The sequence below is a fragment of the Myotis daubentonii genome, chromosome 1 (assembly GCF_963259705.1).
Source record: "Myotis daubentonii chromosome 1, mMyoDau2.1, whole genome shotgun sequence".
NCBI classification, from domain to species: Eukaryota; Metazoa; Chordata; class Mammalia; order Chiroptera; family Vespertilionidae; genus Myotis; species Myotis daubentonii.
This window is the reverse complement of record NC_081840.1, coordinates 64,037,413-64,053,834: the sequence shown is the minus strand read 5'-3', so window position 1 is coordinate 64,053,834 and position 16,422 is coordinate 64,037,413. Positions and strand designations below refer to the sequence as shown.

At 53.9% G+C, this 16,422-nt stretch overlaps 1 protein-coding gene across 3 annotated transcripts in view; it reads right to left on the bottom strand.

The window, feature by feature from the left end:
• FRMD5 (FERM domain containing 5) overlaps nucleotides 1–16,422 on the bottom strand; it is a 290,625-nt gene that overhangs the window by 2,313 nt on the left and 271,890 nt on the right. For 2 of the 3 annotated variants that reach the window (XM_059702929.1, XM_059702910.1), the window contains exons 8-13: nucleotides 11,835–11,923; nucleotides 8,979–9,042; nucleotides 8,286–8,377; nucleotides 5,243–5,317; nucleotides 4,612–4,680; nucleotides 3,654–3,760 (exon numbers count right to left, since the gene is read on the bottom strand). In XM_059702929.1, coding sequence (XP_059558912.1) covers nucleotides 3,654–3,760; nucleotides 4,612–4,680; nucleotides 5,243–5,317; nucleotides 8,286–8,377; nucleotides 8,979–9,042; nucleotides 11,835–11,923 — 496 coding nt within the window. The remainder of the gene's footprint in view (nucleotides 1–3,653; nucleotides 3,761–4,611; nucleotides 4,681–5,242; nucleotides 5,318–8,285; nucleotides 8,378–8,978; nucleotides 9,043–11,834; nucleotides 11,924–16,422) is intronic. The other variant, XM_059702920.1, reaches the window with a different exon arrangement.

Sequence of the window (16,422 nt, the reverse complement as noted above, 5' to 3'; positions counted from 1 at the left end):
GAATAAAACTATTGAAAAAAAAGACCGTACCCTTTTATGTAATGATGTCTACTTTGAATTTATATTAGTTCACACAAACACTCCATCCATGCTTTTGTTCCGGCATCTCCGGTCCAGTTTAAGAACCCATTGTGGCCCTCAAGTCAAAAAGTTTGCCCACCCCTGGCCCAGAGGCTATGGGCTCAGAGTCACCGAGAGGCTCACATCACTGTGCTGCCGAGGGAATGGCGTCCTGTTTCAGGTTCAACATCTGTATTTTCCATCCCTGGCCATCTTGGTGGTGCCAGAGTGGCTCTCCCTGCCTTTGTGGCCTATGACAAGAGAAGCCAGCCCCCTTCTGTTGCTCTGAAATGGACTCTGACTCCCCCAGACAGGGAAAGGTTTGACCTAACCAGCTGTCGGGGGAGTTTTCTGGTTCAGGGCTAGTTCAGTAGCCAACTGTCTCCTTACGGTCCTAGCTGTATTGTGTTTGTTCCTATGCTAAAATCTTAAATTTGTACAATGGTTTAAACTTTTTAAAGCACGTTCATTTTATCTTTTAACAACTCCATGAAGTAGTGCGGGTGAGAGGTTACAGAACGCACCTAAAGTCTGGTTGGTTGCTAATGGCAAAGGCACGGAGCGAACCCAGGCCTCCTTCTGTTTCATGGTGCTAATGATCACGCAGCTGGATTACGGGGAGTGGGACAGTGGGCAGGATGAATTAAGTCAACCGCCGGCACCTCCCTTAGATTTAGGTCCTAACTGTCCAAGAAGCTGTTGTGCAGCCTGTCTGTCCCTGTTCCAGAGCCCCTGACACTCCTTTGGGCTCTGCTTCCCCGGCTCTCCTCCCCGATTTCCCCACGTGCATGGCAGCCGGAGGAATATGCACCTACCAGTGGGTAAGGGATCCCCGTTGAAACAGAAACCTTCAGGCCCTGATTACACATGGCGTTGGCTCGGCTCCTTTCCCAGCCACTCCGCCGGCCCCCTTTTCTCTGGAGCCTCAGTTCCCCCTGCACAGGGCATCTCACACCCTTTCATGGGGCTGCCCCCTCCAGGACAGCTCTGACTGCCAGAGCTTCCAAAGTCTGACCAGCTTCGCAACCAGAAGCCGCTTCAGTGCGAGCTTAGCCTGGCCTGCAGTGTAGCCCTACGCTGGGGAAGGCGAGAGGCAAAGTCTGTGACATCAGAAAGCACGAGTTAGAGGGACACCAACCAGCAGCCACATACTGGATTGTTGGTGCTCTCAGTAAACAAGATAATGGATATGCATGCATTTCCAGTAATGTCTGACAGACAGAGTTACTCTGTAAATGTTAGTCGCCTGTTCCCTCAACAGACCTCACCTGCATCACCCCTCTGTCAGGTTAGTCCTGTACGGAACTTCAGGTGTCACTGTAAACCATCACCTGCCTCACCCCTTCACCAAACCTGTTATTCTGGGGGGATGGGGCGGGTGCTGCGGGCGGGATCGGGCGAGGGGCGCAGCAAACAGGACTGTCTGGTTACCTTGGAGGTGCTCCAGCTGATTGCCTTGCCCAGAGGTGGCTCCCCGGGGGCTGGGGGGCACAGCGGTCAGGAGCCTACCCTGCAGCCGGGGCCCCATCCTCAGGACGCGCACACTCAGGGGCCGAAGGCAGTGGTTAGTCAACCGGAGCTGCACGCGGACTCTGGTGTGAATCTTAATCAGACTCTTCCCCATGGTAGCCTGGGAAAGCAGATGCTTCTTCAGTGGAAACCAGCTGACCTCTTCATGGAAACCAGCCGGGCAGGGAGATTCAGGTGGAAAGGATGGAAAACCAGCCACGGACAAGGGATTCGTGCCGACGTCGGCCCACGGCGGCCCCTTCGCAGCGCCTCCCGTGCTGGAGGGAGGTCAGCTCCGTGAGCCGCAGAGCAGGCTGAGCTGCAGGCTGAGCCGCTCGAGAGGCCCATGTTATCAGGGGACTGGATTCAGTCAGAAGCACTTAGAGCCATAAAAAGTCATGCTTCCCAGCCTGTAGCTGGTTCCCTGAGGCCCGTATAAGGGCCCTAGACCTCTCAGAGGGTGACAGACGAGAGGGAAGGGAACAGTGCTGAGGGCAGGGGGATCGGGGCTGTCCAGAAAACTCAGGGTTTGAAACTACACAGACAGTGGGCCTTGGGTGAGTGGCTCTGAAGCGTGAGGAAGTGGCTCGGGCTGGAAATGGGCTGTGTCCCATCCTCCGCTGGGGTGAACCTGGCGGCTTCAGCCTCAGGATGGATGGGAAGAGGGGACACACAGGGGGAGAAAGTTATATCATTCCACTTTCCTGAGGGGAACACCCAAAACAAGAGGGACAGTGTGAGCCACCCTCTGTTCTGCTCAGCCTGACGGGGGGACAGACTCAGGGTACTGTGTCTGATGACGGACCTCAATAATTCCATCCCTTGCACAGTGATTATCCTTGGTAGTTTACAAGGCGCCTTCCACATTCACACCCCAGTCTACAGTGGGGGCAACAGGCTCCGAGAGTAAACAACCTGCCCCAGAAAGTCCGCGGCAGGACTCTGATGAAATCTCCTCTTGGCCTTCCTGGCCAGGGCTCTGCACTGGGCTGGCTGCCTGCCCAGACGTGCTCTGGCACTACACCAGCGTCCCTGCAGCCCATGGCCAGGAAGGTGCCCCTTGTTTACAAATGGAACAACAAAGGTCCTCAGATAATTAAGGCACTCGGTGGTGGTTGCCCAGCCAGGGTTCTCAGCCCCCAGAGAGCCACACGCCGGTGACGCAGAGTCAGTGACACACCCGAGATCCTCCCCGGGAGAGACAGCCTTCCTAACTTGGTTTTCATTAACAAGCAGCATTCGCTCAGAAAAGACAAGGGGCCTTCCCTCCCCAGCCTCCAAGACAGAAACAGGGTTTGAAGTAATCCTGCTGCTGTCTCCTGCTGCTTGAGATCTGTGGTCCTGCAAACGGTCACCATCCGGAATGAAAACTTGACGCCTGTGTCCAGCCTGCAGGGCCAGCGGGGCCGGGACCACAGCCGGAGGGCACTATGCCGAGTCTCCTGACAGGCTTAAGTACCCAGACACGGAGCGGCGTCACCTCAGGCTGCTGGGGATCTAGCTCTGAAGCTACACAGACTTTGTCTCCCTACCTCCACCTACTCCAAAGGGAGAGAAGGGCTGAGAGAGAGGGGCATATGGGTTTCCTAAGGTAATGTTAGAGAAGTCAGACGGCAAGAGGGCAGGCTTCTACCCCTGAAGGAAAGGTGGTGGCCGTTACTGGAATGCTCAGAACCAGGCGTGTTTAGTTTGGTTAACTGCCCCAGGCCACTCTGATCACTTAAGCTGTGGAGACTGGTCAGATCTGGAAAACAAGTGAGAGGCCTCTGGATGGAAAGCGATTTCAGAACCGCGTGGAACCTGGTAGAGCCCGCATGCTCGTTTCCCAGAGGTCTACCCCGAATACTCTCCGATCGACAACCCTCCTGGATTACAGCTCAGCGGGGCTGGAGGGGATCCCTTGCCCCTGACACCCCGCCTGTGTGCCCATCCGCTGGGTGAAACCTCCTCCCTGCCATCAGAGAAACTTGCTGCTGTCTCCAGTGCAAATTCACTTCTTTTCAAGGTCCCTGAGTGGAACTGGTCGAAGTCACAACTCGGAGAAATTGGTCAGCTTACCTTCTATCTCCAGAGCTCACGCTTACCTTCCATGATGGAGATGTGAACAGCTCTTCTCCGAGTCCTGGGGACGCTGCTCAGCCTTGGGCCATGGGTTATGGAGGGACAGCTGCGGCTGGGAACCATCCCAGCTCTGAGGTTAAAGGCAAAGAACAGTTAGCTTAGTGCACAGATAGCTGTGGTCAGGACTCTGAGTTGAGGAGTGGCCACTACAATTGTCTGGCCTTTTAAGTTTTATTTTGTTTTTTAAAAAATCTTTAATACCCGCTTTGGATCCCAGTCAGAGACACTCCCTATGTCCCAGACCCACCAGAACCCTCCTTTAGTGTGGCAATGCTGCCACCGGTTTCTGAGCAGGATGGGGCCCCGGGGTAATCAGTGCTCCCGAAAATGGATATGGCAGCCCCCTTGATTCCCATCAGAGGTGGCAGGGGCTCTGTGTAAAGGGCTCCCATTCCCAGAGGTCAGGCTGGTTGACAAACCCTAGCTCTCTTGGCCAATCATATTCTCTCTGGGTCTCATTGGGTTCTAGGAGATGGGCTCCTGGAAATGTATGCACGGAGCATGGCTCTCAGAACTAGTTTTTTTCTTTTTTCTTTTTTCATTTTTGTCTCTCAGAACTAGTTTACGAGGGGTGTGACTGGGGTGTGGGGCTCTCCCTGGCTTTCGTAATGAATTGATTCCACAGCCAATGAAATCTTGCTGCTTGGACATGTCCTCCATGATGTATGACCAATTTCAGGACCTGGGAGGACAGTACAGAATTTCCCAGGAAGGTGCTCCTGGATCTGACGTAGTCTGCATTAGCCCGTCTCCCCGCTCTCATTCATCTTTAGCTGAGATGGGTCTTCACCCTTCTGCCCTGTTCTCCTTCCCCTTTTGGGAGCCATGTGGCCAGTCTTCACATTACTCCAGCTGCTGGCTCTTTCGCGGTTCCGGGACCTGAGCTGGAACTGCTTTCAGGGGAAGCCCCTGGCAGCCTACCTGTGGATTTCCGGCGGCTCCCGTTTGATCTGGGCGCTCGATTCCATTACTTCCTTTGCAACTCGGCCACTGTGAGGAGTACAATGAAGCAGCAGCAAGAAGTGAGACAGCGTTCCAGGACTGGGCTCCTCTCCAAGCTCTCCGATTACTTCGGCGGAACTGGGAAACGGCCCCTGGCCTACCCCTTCCCAGTGTTTAGGCCACTGAGAGAGAACTTCACCCCCACAAGCAAGCCTAGGATGTCCCGGCAGCTGATCTTAGAGAGCCCTCTATCTCTGGAGTCTTGGATCTTTCATTCTCATTTAGGAATGATTCCTCGTTGTCCAGGATGTTCCAAAAATATTGCAGAAAAAGAGAAATCCTTAGACAGACATGGGAAGAATTACTGTTACAGTTCTTATTGTGCTGCTGTTGTAAAGGCAGGAGAAGGTACTCATTTAAAACCCTACAGACCCAGCTGCAGGGAGGGAAAGAATAGTCAAAGGGCTAGGAGACGGGATTTGATGGGAACCTCGGGCTTTTCTGGAGGTTTCCAGTTTCTTTGTTCTCAAGGATAAGGACCACTGAGCCATTGTTCTGGGGGAAGGGTCTGAAAATAGGTCCATAATGGTTACTTACTGTCACTATTTACCTGTATCGGAACCGGCTCCCTTTAAAGAATAAGTTGCTGCTGGACACTGTGCGGACTTGGCTTGACTTCTCCAGCCTGCAGCAAGGCAAAGTCCCGTGTGACGCGGCCTGCGGCTGGCCCAGGCCAAAGAGCGCGTTCCCAGCGGCTTCCCCAGCAAGAAGGCCCTCCCAGCCCTGCCCGCGTCTGACTCTCCTTTCGGACCCGAGGGCCGTGTTCACGGCCTCAGTGCCAGGGACGGGCACATTGAACCCCACTTTCTTGTTGTTGTTAATCCTCATCCGAGGATATTTTCCCATTGTTTTTTTTTTTTTTTTTTTAGAGAGTGGAAGGGAGGGAGAGAGAAACACTGATGTGTGTGTGTGTGTGTGTGTGTGTGTGTGTGTGTGAGAGAGAGAGAGAGATATCAATTGGTTGCCTCCCACATGTCTCTGACCAGGGCCGGGGATCGACTCTGCAACTGAGATGTGTGCCCTTGACCGGAATCGAACCGGGGACCCTTCAGTCCGTGGGCTGATGTTCTATCCATTGAGCAAACTGACTAGGGCTGAACCCCACTTTCGTGTCAGGAGAGTGCGGGGTTCACCTGGGAGAATAAATGTTAGGGATGATAATCTGGGGGAATAATAGAATGCCACCCACTGGATCTCAGGTAGGCAGAGTTTTTTCTCCTTAGCCTCCGTCTTCTTACCTATAAACTAATGGAGCTGAGACTATGTGGCCTCAGGAGACCTTTCCAGTCCCAGTATTTGGTGATTCGCGTTCATGTCTAGGTAACTGCCTTCCTAGTTCATCTCCTTCTTGGAGAGCCCTAACGTGTATTATCACGTTAAAGACTCCGAGAAGTCCTGAAATGGAGAAGCTAGCGTAACTTCAATAAAAGTTCCATCACTTATTTAAACTTGGAACCTCACCCCAATGCCCATTAACCTCCCTTTCAGGGCTGTAGAAATAGCTGATGTGGAGACGCGGGAAGGCCACGGGCACTGTAAAACGTCCTTTTGGGTGACTTCTCTGATCCCACTTAGAAAAGGAAGTGTAGGCACAGCTGCCCAGAGTGAAGTCTCCCAAGACCCAACTCAGCCACAACACGTCTGGGTGCCCCTGCTGCTCATCCGCCAGGAACCCATCGAGGTCTGAAGCCTCTGCCGGGAGGGGGCCGTGAATACTCAGGGGGCTGTCCCCACAGTCCATGAACAGCAGTTCCTGAGAGTCACCGCCCCGCCTCGCTCAGGACTCTGAGGCTCAGCCCAGTGCCCTCCTGCCCGAGCACATTCTTGAGCCCGACCTGGCTCCCTCATAGCACCGGGCACTGGCAGCAATCTGCGAATGAGAGATGCTCAGAGGCCCACGTAGCCGCTGCTAGAAACTTGGCATAACTGGGGATCTGATTTCTAACACTAATTAGAGCATTGAGAGGTTAATGGAAAACAGTGAAGGACGACCTTGGTTCCACTGTGGGTGCTGGCAGGGCTAACTAGGTCTGGAGGCCTGTTAATGGAAAGACACAGGAACCGAGTTTGGTCACAGGTTCAGAAGCACAGTTCTGTTCCCACGACACAGATAGAAAAGTAAAGGCCTCCAGAAATGGTGCTGAAATGTTTGCTTGGCTTCCCCTTGGGTACCAGGGACTGAACAGGAGGGAAATTTTGACCATGCAAAAGTCTTCTCCAAGTGTCTTCTCTTCAATGAGAAGAATAAAGACAACTCAGGTTAGAATTCAGGCCACTCATTCAGCTCATCCCTGATTCTGTATCAAATGCACAGAAATTGTTAAGCAGTTCAGAAAGCCTGCCCAAGATACAACGTCTGGGGCTGTGGTCACAGTAACAGGGAGGAGACCAGTTCCGCTGGCCAGCATCCCATAGTAGCCAGCAGGTAGCGGAGTCTGCCCACTGGGAAGAAGGATGATATCCCACCCCCTCCCATCCCCCACTCTGCCCCCAAAGCCTAGAGCAATTCTGCTCTCTCCTCCAGTTACTGAGGGAGAACAATGGCCTATCCGGCAGAACATATACTACACCCTTTTGTCTTACGTTGTCCTGATTAAGATACAGCTTATTAAAGCATAAAAAATCATTGCATTCTATTTTCAAAACAAGACCAAGGGTTTTGGTGAAACATACTCTATCTGGCATCGCTCCAGTTTCTCAATGGGCTATTTCTTTGCTCCCTAATACCTTTATGCCCACTTTCGTAAAGAAAACTAAGCACAGCTCGGCCGTGGTGGCTCAGTGGTTGAGCGTTGACCTGTGAACCAGGAGGTCACGGTTAGATTCCCGGTTGGGGCACATGCTCGGGTTGTGGGCTTGATCCCTAGTAGGGGGCGTGCAGGAGGCAGCCGATCAATGATTCTCATCATTGATGTTTCTCTCTCTCCCTTCCTCTCTGAAAACAATAAAATATATTCTTTTGAGAAAAGAAAACTAAGCACAACCCCCTCAAATACTTTACAAAATTCTTTGGTAAGCAAAGTGGGCTTCTCAGAACCAGACAAGTCCTTGCCCCCCTCCAGCTACCCCATCCCAGACTCCTGGGCACCTGGCCACACCTCTGGCACTGACACTCCAGGAAGGGCTAGAATCCATGCCAGCTTAGCACCAGGTCACTCACTGGGGAGAGGGCCCAGGATCTCTCTAAGGCTAGGGAACTGCTCTGGGCTGAGCCTGCTCCATGGAGCTATTGTATTCTGAGCTGTCTTAGGGCTCCGACCGGCTCCAGGGGGCCAGTGTGATTTGAGTCAGGCGCCCAAGGGCTTCTCCTGGTCCAGCTTTACTCTGAAAATCTAGAAGTGCTTTAACACCGAGGGCTGTCCAAGGACATCACAACTTAGGCAACTCTACTGAAACACATTTCCAGATCTCAGCTCTGTCCCTCCAGGGGGTACACCCAGGCACCCCAAGAGGGGTCTGAGTTTTATAAGGAAGCTAGCCTTGTCATCTCACGTCTCATTTCTGAATGCGTCCTGTCCATCATTCCTCTGAAAGCAGCTTTCCCTGCACTGGCTCTGACAATGACGGTCCCATGCCACGTGTTGTCTACTCACTTGTAGAAGGCTTGGTTCTCAATTCCGCATTTCCAGAGGTGCTTGCAGGCTTCTGGAGTTGGAGCAAAATATGTGAGAATAATTTTCTTTTCCTACAAAAAACCCCACATAGAAACAGCTGAGTGGGGGTGGAGAGGTGAAGGGTGACGTAGACCAGGACACTGACCCCCCCCCCCCCCCCCCCCCGAGCTGTCTGAGGGCTCCCATGACTCTCCCAGGCTGCAGATGAGAGGGGCTGCCTGGCCGCTGGCTAGTTGGAAGAGAAGGCCTGGGGACTCCTGGGCAGAGCCCAGTTGTGTAAGTTCACACCCGGCTGGGCCAGTGAGAAAGTCTCAGCGGGCACACACTGAACCAAGAAAGCCCTCCCCAGAGAAGGTGGCACTCATCTGAAAATGGTCCTTTTCTTCTTCTTTTGTATTTATTATCTTGGAATTTTCATATGGAAGCAAAAGAATTCTATTTTGCATTTCCTGGAGGCATGGAACCCCTGGGCGTTGTCAGCATCCCTGAGGAAGCCCTGTGTTCCAGGGCCTCGCCTCCTCTCCCTCCCTCGCCTCCATGCCTGGCCCTTGTTCTTGGCTCAGCATGCTGGGGGCTTAGCTCTGCCTGGACGGAGCACTTTGGTTCAACCCTGGCCGTCAGGGACCATCCTAGCACCCCAGCCTTCCTGGAAAGAAGGAAGCTGGCACTCACCTCTTTCTGACTTACGTATAAATAAAAAGTCTTCCCTTCAAATTTCAGCTTGGTCACCTCATTCCTAGAAGCACAAAGACAGCAGCAGTCACCTCGCTGTGGGCTGCCCGGTCACAGTCACATCTTGCAGATGCACAGCCCACCCCCACTGGAAGGGGCTCCAGGCACAGACACAGTTTTAGCCAAAATCAGAACTAAAACAAGACAGCAGCGCAGTGGCCTTAGAGAACAGTTGTTGAAATAGTTCAGTCCACAGTTTTCTGGTCAAACCCTAATAGGGTGACAGGAGGATTTCAGGCTCACCAACAGTGGCTGGGAATGGGGCACTGGCATGGGAAGTGAGTCTCGGTAGAGTGGTGCTGGGCCGTTTTAGGGTTTGGTTCATAACACAGGTGCATTATCTAGATGGGACTATCAAACATAAGATGCCACAGCAGCTGATGAGGCCAAAGTTCAAGATACAGCAAATAATGGAAAACAACGCAACCAGGTTCTGAGGGAGTTGAGTCTTTCGGGTGACTGTGCCACTGGATGGAAAATGCAGTTGAGTGCAGACAAATGTCAAACGATCTCAGGGAGGGGGCGGGACAACATACCAAAGAGAGAACAGATTACATGAACAGTCATGCAGCGTACTGACCAGGAAAGGGGCTTAGGGGGTTTTGTAGAAAAATCCTTGAAGCCACCAGCCCAGTGAATGGCTGCAGTAAAAGAGGCAAACAGGATACTGGGGTACGTCACCCGTGGGACAGACACAAATCAGAAGAAGTGACATGGTTACTGTACATGGCACGGCTTAGACCTCGCCTCCACATACTGCTTGCAGCCTTGGTTACATTTACGAAATGAAAAAATGACCGGGGTCACGGGAGGCTGTCCCTGAGAGCCAGAGAACGAGGCCTCGGCGTTGGCCATGCTTCCCTTCCTTCCATTTGCCGGACACGGCTACCCTCTGGAGCCAAAGGCCCTCCAGCCTCACTGGGGGCAGAGTCCTTGTTCTACCCACTGAGACCCCCATGGAGGTCTTGCCAGGCGCACGTGCCTGCACTTAGCTCCTTCCACTTTGCAGTGTCCAGGGAGATTTCCTCGGTATCTAGACAAGGTAGTGAGAGCCATGTACCCAGTTTACTACTGGACGAAACTGAGGGGCCAAAGGAAGGTCACTTGTTCCCCTGGAAATCATGGTGGGTCAGGACGAGAGTTGATGATTCTGCGCTAATACAGGACACAGCATATTCCTTCCCTGTTTGATTCCGTTCCAACCCATCAATCTCTCACATAAGACAATAAATGTCAGTTAATATATAAACAAGCACACAGATCATCTAGGCTTCAACGAGAAAGACAGGAGAGGAAGAGTTTTCTATTGGAAGTGAGGTTGGGTTTACATCTATTAGAGCTGAGACCTCACGGAGGGGAGACTTTCTGCAGACTGAGGGTAAAAGGGTCTGGGAGAACCAGGTGACCATCAGGGCTTCTGGACGGGTAGGGACACGTTAGGGACTGCGGGTCCCTATAACAGGTGTGTCCTCCCTCATGAGGCAGCTACCTTGGTCAGAGTGTGGCCCAGGATCTGGGCTCGCTAAGGGGCACCAGACCACCCAGCTGTATCCGGGCAGCAGGTGGTCCTCACTGGGAGGGAGAATGGCGGCCTGATCCTGGTCTTTTTGTTTCTGAAAAGTACTTTGTTGAACCGCAGACCCTCACCATCTTCACCCAAAGAGCACAGTGGGCGGGCCAGCTGGGGCGGGTGTCTGAGGAGTTTCACTAGCACTCGGCCGATCCTCACTGTCAGGCTTCACAAGAGCAACAGGGTGGGGAGGTGGTGTCTATGGGGTCAGTACGGGAGCTGAAGGGGACACAGGAGGACGGATGCCCTGCAGTTGCCCCAGCGGAAAGCTCGTCAGGAAGCTGCTGTGTCCTCAGTCCCCATGAGCTCTTCTGGAGACGGCAAAGGAAACAAGACAGGAGGAGGCTCCCCTGCTGAGCTTTGCTGGGCGAGGACAGCCACCTGCACAAGCCCATGGGAGGAGCTGCCCGCTCAGACGTGGCCGTCGAAGGCCCAAGGGGGTACAGGAATCACAGGGGCTTAGTAGAACAGGCAACATGTTTTGACGAGGCGAGAGGTGTTTGCACGGACCAGGAAAAGGGTATCTCAGAGGCCCAACGCCCATCCACAAGCCAGAGCCTGCACTGCGCTGGCTCCCAGAGCCACGCACGCGGCAGAACAGACCCCAGACAGACAGGCAGGAAGTGGAAGCTCAGAGTGGCTTCAGCAGAGGCAGTGTCTCCTGCCTGCTAGAAATGGGGCGAGGGAGGGGGAGAGGGAAGAAAAAGGGGGCTGTGACTCTTGGAGGCTGAGGACACCTAACCCCTCAAGAGGGGCAGGCAGTGCCCACAAGTGGGCTTGGCCTGAGGAGGGTGTTTGCCAGAGCAACAGGGTAACTCCTACCTGCCCAGGGGTCACTGCGAGCCCCTCCTTTGCTAGGAGAGCGGCTGAGAGAGTGGGCATCCGTGCAGACGCCCTGGCCCCCAGCAGGGAATAGTCCCAAGGTCTCGTTTCTCATGGGGACTCAGCTTTTCTAACATTGGCTCCAGCCCCAGGCCTCTCATCGTCCCCAGAAGCCAACCCTGCACACCCGTTCCTCCTCTGGCGAGGCTGTTGGCTCTCAGCAACACCCCTCTGGGAGAGCAGGGTCCCCAGGGAGAGACCACTGCCTCCAGCAGCACTATGGATGCCAGGCGTTGGAGGGGCTCAGAACCTGAACTGCCCGATCACAGACAAAGGACACGGGAACCACAGCCTCCCCAGCGGGTGAAGGACAAACAGCCTGTCTCGGAAAAGAAGATATTCACCATTTAATGAAGTGGACCCTCTTGTTTCCTTGAAGAACAACAAATCCAAAAGGAGTGAAGGCCAGAAACGCAGCATTTCCGGACACATCCTGCAACACAGGGAGACTTCGCATCAGGGCGGTGCAGGCGCGGAGGTGGAAGGGTGAGAAGCAGTGGTGCCTGGGCGATGCAGGGCTGCTCCTTGGCAGGAGGGCACAGAGGGAAGAGCATGGCCTTTGGAAGTAAAAGGCACGTTACTTACCTTCCCGGAGCCTCCGTGCCCTGAACTGTAAGCTGCAGATTATAATGATACCAATCTTAGAAGGCGGTGGTGAACATCCAGTGAGCACGGCAAGCCCTCACACACCGCCGAGGGGATTGTAACCTGGCGCAGTCACTTTGGAAATCAGGTGGGAAGTTCTTCAAATTGTTAAACATAGAGTTACCTTATGACCCAGCCATTCCACCCCTAAGCATGCACCCAAGAGAATGGAAAACGTATATATCCACACAGAAACTTGTACAGGAACGTTTATAGCAGGATTAAATATTCATAACAGCCAGAATGTGGAAACAACCCAAATATCCATCAACTGATAAATGATTAAACAACATGCGGCACATCCCTGCAAGGAATAATAGTCAGCAGTAAAAAGGAATGAAGTACTGACACATGCTACAGCCTTGGGAAACGTCATGCTAAAAGGAGCCAGTTACAGAAGATCACATGTTGTGTGACTTCATGTATATGAAATGTCCAGATCCAGTGAGACAAAAAGCTCCCCGTCGCCAGGAGCTGTGGGGAAGGGGAGATGGGCAGTGACAGCCAACAGAACACGAAAAAATGTCCTAAAATTAGATAGTGCTGATGGCTGCATGGCGCTGTGAATAAGCACACTGTAAAAGGATGGGTTTTATGATATGTGAATTATATCTCAAAAAGCAGTTATAGAGGGAGGGAGGAGAGAAGGAGAGTGAAGGGAGGGGGTAGAGAGAGGGAGGATGAGGATGAATGAATGAATGAATGAGTGAGTGAATATGGCAGTTATGATGGCCCCTACACATGGGCTCCCCCAGGAAAGCTCAGCTGAAGAAAAGATAAGCAGCAGCCGGCCAAGGCGAACGGCATCACCAGCCCTATGTGCCTGAACCAACAAAGAGGCCTCCTGGTCCCCGGTCACCATCAGGAGACACCAGGCTTGAGGTTCTGCTGAGCTAAGACGGGAGAGGGTGCAGCACAAGCTGTAGGTCGTGTTCCCTCCTGGGGGGGCAGTGAGCTCCACGAGGACCAGGTCTTTTCCCGTTTGGGGCGGGGCACCGAGAGCTGGTTGACGGGTGATGCCCTCTCAGGGGAGCTTGCTTTGTGGCAGGGGCCTCAGGTGAGAACCTGCCCTGTCAGGGTGTGTTCAGGTGGCCAGGACATTGTGGCGGGATGCTGGTCAGGGGTGCGTGCAGGAGGGTTGTCTGGGCCATAGCTGAGATGGTGCCGTGGAGTCAGGGCCAGCACGGGCGTGAGGCACACGAGTGGGGCCTGGCTGGTGGGCTCTCCGGAACAGTGAAGCCTCTGCAGGGCTGCGTGAGCCTCAGGAAAAGTTTTCCCCTAAAAGTCTCAGAGTCAGGGTTACAGGTGAGCATCTGTGCCCAGGGAATGTTTTACAAACACGTCCAATTAGTGTATTTTTATTACTGTCCTTTCCTCAGGGTGTGTCATTATGCAGACACTTGGATGCAAGCACCATGTCATTCAACCCTGGGCACAGCGAGAAGCTGTTTAAAAATAGCCTGAGAGGAGATACTGCGAAGCCGGGGGGCTGGACCTCCTCCCGCCTGTCAGCGGTGCTGGGTGGTGGTTTACACCTGAGCGCCAGCGCTGCACACAAGTGCCAACCTGGCGGGTGGACAGGGACGCGGGTGGGGCAGGCTGGGACTGGGTGGGGAATGGCTGGGAGAGGTGGGGGAGGGCCTGCCTCAGACGGAGGGTGGGCACCAGGGGGCTTTCCATTCAAGGAAGAGGCCTGAGGGTGGGACCTTACCTTGTTGATTCTCACAGAACAGGCCTGCAGACATGCTTACCAGATGAGTGTGTGGGACAGTGAGGCGGGCAGAGGGGCCAGGGTGGCTGCAGTGGAGGAAGCACGTATGTGGGCAGAAACGGGCGGGGAGGGCCAATGGGGCCAGTGGGGAAAGTGCTTCCAGTGCCCGGAGAGACAGGAGAGGCTGGGAGGAGACAGGTGTGTGGGGGGAAACAGGGTCACCTGCAGAGGACTGAGGACTCGGGTAAAGAGCAGGAAGGGAGGCAGCAGGGTGGGCAGGGAAGGGCCTCTCTGCTTTTTGTCCCACTGCCCCCGTGGGCAGTGGCAGGGCAAAGCGTGCCTGCGCCACCCCACAGCGCCACGGGCTCGGGGCCCGCTGCTCAGGCCCAGGGTCTGGCTCTGCCGTCAGTGCCAGTGTGACCTGGCCGGGCCCTTCACTTCTCCGTGTTTCCGACTCCTCGCTGTGAAGTGCGGGTCGATGAGATTCCTCTTTGGCTGTGCTTAGGGGGCACCCGATACCTGCTGGTGGTTGTGCCGTTAATATGATAGCTGCTACTGATTAGCTCAGTTTGTTGAACTTAATTAAAAACCTGTTTTTTATAAAAACCTGACATGTTACTCTTTTTTCCTGATGTGGATGGATTTAAATGTTAGTTAGGAAGGGAAGGGTGGGAAGTTGGGGCAGAAAGGGAGATGTCACTCCTGTTAGGGGACCAGGTAAGAGGGGATCTGAGTGGTACCTGTGGGGACCAGCGTGAAAGGAAAGTGGGCAGAAGGGGAAGAGGGGGGCTGCGATGGTTAGAGACTGTGGGAATCACCCCAGTGACTCTGACCAGAGCCAAGGGAGGAGGGTTCCCCCCACGAGCTGGTGCTGATGCCAGGTTACGGCGTGGCACTGCCCATTTGCACCATCCAGACCCCCGGGCTGGCCTCCCGGTGGAGGCAGGTGCTGGCGTTAGAGGGAACATCCTGTCCTGACCAGAACGGTTGAGCTGGAACAGGGAGCAAACTGGGAATAAGCCCGATCCGCTGCCAGGCCGCTCCAACGAGTAATAATAGCGCCTGGACCCACCCCAATCCAGCCGCTCACAGGAAGAGAGCAATTCTCCAACTGCCTCCTTGCGCCAGCTCCCGAGGAAGGGCGGCGTCCACAGGGGCGGAGGGCGGCCGGAATGTCTGCTCCTTGCCTGGCACATGAGGAGTGGGACTTACAGCGAGAGACCACCCGTCTGTACCAGCGTGAAAGCACAAACGGGCAGCCACGCTGACACCTTCTCTGGAACTTCCCCAGGTCCCTCTCTAACGTGCCATTCTCATTGTGAGCCTGCCCGTGGGATCTGTGTGCGAAAGGACAAGTGAAGTGACAAAGAGAGAAGGAAAGGAGGACGCGGACAGAAGTGACACAGACAACAGTCACCTGTCCCCTCCCCCGCCTGATGAAGTCAGTACCCACAGGACTGAGCCATTAATACACCCGGGAGGTGGAATAAACACTCAGGTCTTGACGGCACAGGCGGGCGCCGTCTCCACTGCACATCCGCTAACAGCCAGAAGAATGCAGTTCACGCTCACAGTTTGAGGTAGAAGTTTGCTTTCACTTTTTCATCCTTGTGCAAAGAGCTTTGGTGTTGGTGTAGGATCCCAGCTCTGTGACTTACTTAACTTCTCTGAACTTCAGCTTCCTCATTTGTAAATTAGGACAAGAAATAATATGTACTTCAAAAATACGTGTCTGATGGCCTGAATGACTAACGGCCAGGATGAGGCTAACAGCCTTCCTGGAGAGGGCACGGATCTGCACCCGTCAGTCACGTGGAGCCCACCAGCAAACGCAACCTGCATCCTCAGTCTCCTCAAAGGCTTGTCCTCAGATGTGCCGTCTGCCCAGAAAAGGGTTTTTGGAGATCAGCACTGACTGGTTCTTAGAAGTAGGGACATCTGGCCACCTTGCCCTGTCCCCCAGGTCTCACCTCCAGATCCAGGGAGGCAGGCTTGTCTTCTGCCCCCTAGGGACATCCTGGGTGTGATGGAGGAGGGGCCCAGCGTTCTCGGTTGTTACGCCTCTCTGGGTCATCCATCCTCTCTCTAGAGCACGACTTACACTAATTCAATCCGGGTGACGAAGTCTCGGACTTCATTAGGGAGGAGGGATCTACACGCTCTTCCTGACACTTAGGCCCATTCCTGAAAGGGCTCGGAGCTGGCACCTTTAAGTCAATCATGAAAACCACTCCATTTTAATATACTCAAACCTGGCCACAAAAAACTAGGGTGGAAATGGGGAGGAGGCACCCCGTAAGAGGCCTGGTGTCACCCCATGACAGCTCAGAGGTGGAAATCTTGGTAGAAACTCGCCACCTAGCTGACTTTAGTCAAGTTTTTCCTTTCAGCGCAGCCAAGAGGGGCCCACCTGAGGATGGGGGCGAGCCATCACTGCTCCCCATTCTGTTCCTCTGTGGTCAGGGCAACCTGTCAAGCTGGAGGAGGGTTTATTTAGAGAGAAGCCTGGGCAGCTCGATTATGAAAGCAATGGTCCTATTTTAAGGGCAAAGGAATGACATTGGCATTGTATTTGT